The sequence below is a fragment of the Alligator sinensis genome, unplaced genomic scaffold (genome assembly GCF_000455745.1).
Source record: "Alligator sinensis unplaced genomic scaffold, ASM45574v1 scaffold1084_1, whole genome shotgun sequence".
NCBI classification, from domain to species: Eukaryota; Metazoa; Chordata; order Crocodylia; family Alligatoridae; genus Alligator; species Alligator sinensis.
The window spans coordinates 224,057-232,334 of NW_005842677.1; the positions used below are offsets into that span (position 1 = coordinate 224,057).

The following is an 8,278-nucleotide window of genomic DNA, read 5'->3' on the forward strand; positions in this document are numbered from 1 at the left end:
TTCATCTCTCTCACTCCGCAGGAGCTGAGCAAGGAGCAGGAAGATGTTTGATAACACGCAGTACCCCTATAACTGTTTTAATTATGACGGGGACGACTATCCAACCTGTAGTTCTGATGAAGAGAAAAAATTCACCAGACCAGCATACAGGTAAGGTGAAGTTTTCAAAGTCTTCCTCTCTCTTGGGTGAGGGTCTGGACTGTTGGGTAATGGGAATTCACCCAAGGATCTCTCTAATAACTACCATGGGCGTCTTTCCAGGTGTAAGCAAGTTTATTCCAGGTGCAGGGAACAGTGTGGAAAAGTCCTTTTCCCTTTGGTTTGGAGAGAATGTAACTTCCAGCTTTCAAGACCTGAATCCCTTTGTATCGTCCGATGTCAACTGTTCTCTTCTGCACTTTTCAGGGCACTGAGAAATATAACGTAAAAACGTCTCATTTGGGAAACAGGGGAGGGGGCAAAAATCAGTAGTGGAGCACAGATGCCCCGTATAGGTTTCCCAGACAGAAAAGATACTATTATCCAGTGTGTCTTCAGCTGGTGGCAAGCTGGCGAGATCCCCTGTGTTAAGAGGAGGGCAGAGATGGAGGGTTTGAATATTGATCCTCAGGAAAGTTTCCTTCCACAGCTTGAAATTTTGGTGGGTTTCTCTCCCTCGATCTCTTTAAAATGAAGCACTTTCTGCTGAGTGAAAGGGCAAACAGTTTGACTGGGCTTCAGTTGTCTGTAAGTAATGCCAGTGTATCATCCTGTATGAATCAATGAATGTTAGAGCTTTCTCTTGGACGAAAGCAAAAGGAGTCTGCGAGGACCCAGTACTGCCTGTACATGAAGCATTTCAGGTTCAAGGAGTGGCATAAATAACAATGTAGGATCAGGAGAACTTCTTTGAGTGGGGTCTTATATACATATGTGTGTGTATATGTTGTGGTGTGGACATACCTAGCTATAGACTATAGCTATACAAGGCAATGGCATAACAGTGAGTTTTCTTTTTTCAGCTACATTGCCTTAATTGCAATGGCCATTCAGCAAAGCCCTTCAAACAAAGTGACTCTCTCTGGCATTTATGACTTTATAATGAAGAAATTTCCTTACTACAGATCAAATCAAAGAGCCTGGCAGAACTCCATCCGACATAACTTATCGCTTAACAGTTGTTTTGTAAAGGTAAGATCAGTCACTATGTATTTGCATCCACGCGCCGCATGAGTAAAAATCTCTCTGTCAAAATAGTTTCACTAAACATTGATAGAAAAGCAGGGAAGCCAAACATTGTGAGCTACAAGCCACTTAAAATCTCTTGTGATGCCTCCAAGTTGTCATTTGAAAAGGTAAAAAAAGCATGTTCTTGTCTCATGTATGTTAATATATAACAAAGTGAAGAGGCTGGATTTTACCTACAAGAGGCTGGAATGGCTTGTCATGTATGTTTAACCCATTCTTAAATGTAAATGAACACAGATGTTAAGCAGCAGCATCTGTAACGCATACAAACACTGAACTGCCTTTAAATGAATACAGGTTCCCAGAACAGAAGGGAATGAGAAGGGGAAGGGAAACTATTGGAGCTTTGCATCAGGATGTGAATCCATGCTGGATCTTTTTGAAAATGGGAATTACAGGCGAAGACGGAGGAGGAGGAACATGAAACGAGACCACAGAGAGCAGAGATCTAGCGGAGGAAAAGGTCCCTCTTCCCCTGAAATGCCTTCCATGGATTCTGGTTTACACTGCATCTCCTCTCATGAAAGTAAATGTGAGAAAACGCAATCTGGACCCCGACTCTTGGAACCTCATGGGTTTGTTGCAAACAATGCCTCCAACCAACAGAGCCTAAGCAGCTCCAACCTAGGAAAATCGGACTCTGAAATTAAATTTAGCATTGATTATATTCTCTCAGCCCCAGATCCTTTGCCTGGTCTGAGATCTCAGTATAATATGCAAGATAATAAATATCACCTCCTGGAGTCCCAGCAAATTAATCTTCAGCTCTGGACAATGTGATGTGATTTCTAGCTGGCAACAGATTCTTTAATGCAATCTATACAAAAGCCTTGTGTCATCGAGTAACATCAGTCTGCCTTCTTTCTTCAAGTAGTGCTCAGAAAGGGTGATAAGTAACTTGACCAGCCTGCTGAGATATCTGTCCCACAAGGACTTGCTTTTCTGCAGTTAAACTCTAATACCTAACCAATAGCATTGTATATTATCTTGTGACGCTGCGTGAAATTCTGGTCTTATTTTCTAAAATAATGCCAATGGCAATTTAAACTGCAAGGATTTTCTCTTCTTGATCACACCAATCTATTTTTTGTTTGCTTCTGTCATATGTGCTTTACTAAAGACACATTGGACTTACCGTCTGTTATAAGTTAGGATTAACTCCACTATATATATACCATATATATAGGCCAAATCTGCAGCAGGTATAGAGTAGTGAACACCTCTACTGCTTTACATTAGCTGATCATCTGGTGGGTTTTTTCCCCTTAGGAACTCATTTAAGCCCTACCTTGTTTACTATATTCAGTGTTAGGGCTTAGACTATTTGAGCAATAAGTAGCACAAATCAGTCATTAAAGTATTTGGTAAGTATGGGTTTTTAATTGTATTATTATAGATTTTTTTTCTTGAAGTGAAGTGCTGTTCAAATTAATTCCATGGAAGTTAATGCTGAACTCTGGTAAACTTTGACAGGTTCAAACTTTGAGAGAGACTGTGACAGACTTCCAGTATCTATGAATAAAACAATATTCCTGTTGTGCTATCAGAAAGTTCCCTGAGACTCTATAGGATAGCCTTTGCACATATTTCATTTTCTTAGCATGAAGGAAGGATTGGCCCTGCAAAGAATTGTATTCATTGACAAAATGCAAGACAGAGTTGAGTCTCCTACTTTCTTCAAGACAAGCTGTACATTCCTATTAAGTAGATTTTATTGATTCCTCCTGCAAGCAATCACCAAAGTGGTACTTGATACAATTTCAGCAAAGCCGGTGAGATTTATAATTAACAGACATTGATGTTAGATCCTGAGCTCCATTTAAATCTAACATAGTTGCCATCTATGCTGTTGATGGGTATTTTTTTTTAAGTTATGGACAATAAAAAAACATATGTCCAATGCTTAGTAACGTGTTTCTCCTAAAAATATTTTGCACAATTAACTGCTTTCCATGACACAGTGCACACATTAGTACGGATTCTACACAATCAGGCCCTTTACCTAACTAAAACAGTCAAATCAGGGATCAAGAATTCTAGTTGATTTAATAGACAATTGTATAACGTAAGAAAAAAATTCTGTCTTTGGAACATAAACTCTAGGTAAATGAAGGTATTTGAGATGATGAGATTAAGCAAAATTGTGCAAAAGATACACTCAGGCATGACTTGAATTTTTATGCATTTTGACATTTCACTAAGTTATTTTACATTGTTGCTAATATATACTGTACATTTAGACTATATATTCTTATATATTGTTATGGAGAAAGGGAGCAATATCACTGCACTTATATGTTGTAAAACTGCATGATGGATGTCTTCTTGGTGTTAAAAGTATTGCCATGTATCTACAGCCTGCCAACAGCAGTATTTCTTACAGGTGGGTTATAAATTCTCTTTTGTTTTGAAAAATATGAAACTTGAAAGTCCCAGGCATCTCCTGAGCCAGCAGAATATTTTTTTTAAATATGGCAGGTCATGCAGAAGTTATATCATAGTACAGCTTCCAAAGTTTCAAGGATCAATTTCTTTATAGACAGATTCTGCCTTCAGATCGGAGCTTGAAAAGTCTCATCAAGGGGTATTCTATGAAATCATTTCAAGGCAGAATTAGGCTCATTAAACCAGACTCATCCCTTGTACGCAGATGTAAAAAGACCCATAAAGTCAGTGGACACATAGATTCATATCACCGCTCCATAATCTTCCTACACAGTAGTATATAGGTGGGCAAGGGCATGTCTGTATCTAGTATCTCTATATATGTATGCACTCCGCTGTGTGGCTGTATGTGATCTCTATATTTATACATACATTAATGTATTAATGTGTTATATGCAAACCATTTTTCTTAATAGGTTTAAAAGGGGCGATGCTGCTGCTTAGTTTGTAGTCATAGTAAATCAGCACAGTATATTTTAAATATATTTTTTTGCAGCTAAATGTGCAAATGTGCTTCTTACTACATGTTCCTTGTTGAAATTTTTCTGCAAAGGATAACTAAATTACAGCCAAAGTTCAAAGGAAGAGCCTTGACTCAATACAATAGTATTGATTTCAGTGGGGTAAGTTCAGGTCTACCACATAATATTTGGGCAAATGTTAGAAAGAGCAGAAGACAGAAATATGTGTAAAAAAAAAAATCTGTATCAGAAACTGAAAGCCATCTAGAGTAGCAGGATTAATATGCACAGATACCCCTTTCCTTTGCTCACCATAAGATGCCTGCTAAGAAAGGCTGTTATATCTGAGTCTCCTAACATATAATCAAAGAAATTTGTGTACAAATATGTGTTAACATTTGTTTTGCAAAGGATATCAATCATATTTCCAAAAATGAAGGGACAGATTTCAATTTACCCAGCGTATTATATTCTGACTACTTCAGAAAGGTTTCCAGCACTTAAAGTGAATGGCATTTAATATAGAACAACATAACAGGGGTGAAGGCTAGATGTGACCTTATTCAAATGTCGTAGCCATTACAAAGCCATTCCCAGTGTAATTATAATTAAATACTTTATGCCTTTCTTGCAAATCCTCTGATCGATCACTGATAGTAACATTAATATTGTATTACCCCCGAGCAAATGTCTCCCACACAAGTGTTATGGATCACCAGGTTTCCATTAACAAAGTTGTGAGCTATTGCCATATGCTAGTCGTGGATAAATTTACGTAAATTACCTTTTCATGGGGGAAAAAAATCTGAGGGTTTTTTTCCAGAGCATACAGTCTGGTGCTTTTCCTTCATCCCTTTTATAGGCTGTCAGTTAGTTATGTATGCACAAGCAAAATGCTACTCTCCAACAGAGAGCTCCCACTGAAACCAATGGATATAGGCTAGGGTCAGAACAAAACCGGGTACACAGGGGCAAAGTCTGCACTAAAGACATTCTTAGGCACAGTCTATAAAATAGGTCAGGATCCCGTCCATAACAACAAGCTCTGTTCATTGTTGTGATGTTCATACTCACATGGAGCACAGTACTGTGATATAGGCTGAGTTCAGCGAGACAAGTAGGGATATAGCCACTTGGATCCAAAAAGTGTTCCTTGCTTATAGGTATTTTGCTGTCTATTCAGAATCCATGCTTGCCATTGTATTTCCTATGCTAGATATAGCCAGTTGGACAAAGCCCCTAAAGAGCATTTCCCTGCACCACCAGGTGAGAGGAGAGAGGGCTCGGTTTCTTCCCCGGCAAGTCAATAGCATTCCACAGGCCAGCGAAGAACCACTGGGACTGTGGGAAGAGAATGCATTTTTTGTACTTCAAAAAAAATACATTTTGCAAAGAAAAAGATGATGAAAGGTTCCTTCATGGGGAGCTGATGGAACCAGCAGACCCAAGGTTCAGTCTCCTTTAGGGAGCCCTATATTTGGGGAAAAAAGAAGTTTCTCATGGAAAACGACAAGGTTGATGGAGCTGTGCCAATTGACATCAACAGAGATTTGGCCTAGAAAGATTTAGTTTCCTAGGCTGTGTCTTTACAAAGATGTCTTTTTTCACAGTAAAATAATGAGCACACAACTCCTACATGGAAACAACGCACTTGTTGATTTTACTACCTGAGAACAAGGTGACTTTGACCCTATGTCCCCTCTCCCCCAACGCAACATCTGCCTATTAGAGATGTGTGACACTTCAGTAGCTGATTCGATTCGGAGGAGATTTAGCCCAATTTGGGGGCTGAACCTCTGAATACAAATCAAATTGGGAGACCAATTAAAAGCTCCAAATTGATTCGAAGCATCTGAATCAATTCAGGAAAGATTCAACCACTTTGGGGATTCGGCCATAGACTAAACAGGCAGCTGACACAGTTGCCTCCAGCTGGTAAGTCTGTTGGAGTTAGAGGAGGGGAAGAGGGTGGGGGAGGAAGGGAATGAGACTGGGGCTGGGCTGGGACAAGCTGCCCAGCTGAGGCGGGGAGCACGGGATGCAGGTGTGGCAGCACTGGGAGTGGGGACTCTGCTGTGCTGTGACTTGCCCAGCCAGGGCAGGATGCAGACACAGCTTTCTCTAGGCAGAAGGGGGCAAGCGACAGTAGGGCATAGCCTCCGCTCGCATCACTGCCACGCCTGATGCCCCCCCCCATGCCCTCTGTGCCAGCTGGCATGCGGCAACAGCACAGAGCTCCCACTCCTAGCACTGATATGGTCACAGCAGTGCTAGGAGTGGGGGCTATGCCCTGCTGCCAACCGGAGCAAGCCACGCCTGCATTGCACACACCCCCCACCCATGCCAGCTGGGCAAGCAGCACCAGGACATAGCCTCCATGGCTCCCCCAGCTGAGGCAGAGTCAGAGGCAGGCACAGCTGGAGGAGCCCTGGGAGAAGCCCCCATGGCTGCCCTGCCTGGCACCATCCCCCACCCAGCCCAGCCTCCCGGCACTTAAAAAAAAAATAGCCCTGCACTCACCAGCTCTGGCAGCAGTAATCAGGGCCTCTAAGGGCTTGTGGCAGAGCCCCCCCATGCAGCATGGGGCAGTGGGAGGCATCAGGGATCGCCCCCATTCCTGGCACCCACACAGCAGCTTCCCCATGGCGTTGGTGCCGTGCAGCTTGGCAGGGTGCCACACGCTGTCCCCGGCTGTGCTTGCCTCTCCCCGGCCAATCCGAATCTTCCAAAGCCAATTTGGCCAAATCAATTTGGGACAATGATCCAAATCTCCGAATCGAATTGCTGTCCTCCGAATCAGCTGAATCCGAATCAAATACTTCCCTATTTGCAGAGGCCTACTGCCTATGTTTTGTCTCATCTAACTGACTTCACAGTAACTACAGAACTAGGTTTTCACTATAAGTTTTACAGAGCTATGTTTAATGCAAGTCAGATACACTGTGGTAAAAATGCACCTGTATTTGTCAGTGAAGACTGGGTCTTCATCACCTGCTCAAATGAGCAGAAATTTTGCTCCTTGCTCTCTAATAGTCAGAAAATGCCAAACTACTTTGAATTGGTGGATAAGTAACTCTAGTCAAATCCTTCTAACTTCCATAGGTAGGCAGCCTAGACGCCTAATAAAGACCAGGTAAGAAGAGCAGTCAGGAGTTTATTCACACAGTGTATTGGCTCTCTCAGCTCTTTCATTCTTCTCCATGGCATTTTGTTGGGTAGGCTGAGTATTGGCACACTTGCTGAACTCGTTTCAGGTCAGTTATCACACATGCTATTTGGAAAATTAGCAAAGCATAATTAAAGCAGTCTGGAGGCTCTCCAGCCCATGATTTGTGGCCAGTCTCCTTCACTACATGATAATCTATTTACACAGGATTCCCACATGGAATTGGTAGAAATATAGGTCCTGCATCTTTATCCTGCTCCTGTACTCCTGGAACTAGGGATATGTCATAAGGAGGAGGAGCGTGGAGGATCTGAGGTAGAGATACAGTGCATATTAGACTAGAGACCTAATCTAATTGCAGCCACTGTAACATAAGGAAACTATTGTAATCCATGTCCTAAAGGTAGGCTAGAAGGACACGATGTTTACTTGTGTAATCAGAGTGGTAAAGAGGCCCCCTCCTCCCCCTAATGTGCCAACTGCATGCAATCACTAATCCCAGGCCCCTCCACACCAGGCTAGAACATGGGTTTCCAGGCATGAAGAAGCTTGAATGCACATTCTGCTAATGATTTGCACCCAGAGCACATAATTTTTATTGTCCCTATTCATTTCCATTCAATTTCAGAAAAGCTAGAACCAGCTACTAAGGAACTTTCATTGGGATTTCTTTACTTGGATTGCTACCATAGAGTAATAAAATACCTTTACCTTATTTTATTCCATAGACATAGTGTTTGGAGGCAATTCCTTCAATGGGGATTTTGCTGGAGGGAAAACTGCAGGATGCTCCCACTGTGGAGCCCAAGTGTTCTTTCAAACCGAAAGAATGGACCTAGATAGGCCAGCTGGCTTGTTTCCATCCTAAAGTTCATTGTGTTCCACAAGGTCTTAAATTTATTGTTGTGAAGATCTTCCAAGCCCTGTTACGAAGTATGGCAGGCGGTGTTAGTAGTGTGGAATGTGCGCTGCAAAGGAA

The 8,278-nt window shown here is 41.9% G+C and overlaps 1 protein-coding gene across 2 annotated transcripts; it reads left to right on the forward strand.

Annotated features, from left to right (window-relative positions):
• Window positions 1–21: 21 nt before the first annotated feature.
• LOC102385799 (forkhead box protein I1c) lies at window positions 22–2,367 on the forward strand. 2 transcript variants are annotated; one of them, XM_025215818.1, is made up of 3 exons: window positions 22–150; window positions 1,002–1,170; window positions 1,525–2,367. In XM_025215818.1, exons 1-3 carry the CDS (start codon window positions 44–46, stop codon window positions 2,005–2,007), a joined length of 759 nt encoding a protein of 252 aa, XP_025071603.1. In that variant the 5' UTR covers window positions 22–43; the 3' UTR covers window positions 2,008–2,367. The 2 variants fall into 2 exon arrangements, with proteins under 2 accessions (XP_025071603.1, XP_025071604.1); XM_025215819.1 differs by having other exon boundaries at window positions 28–150; window positions 1,104–1,170.
• The last annotated feature ends 5,911 nt before the right edge of the window (window positions 2,368–8,278 follow it).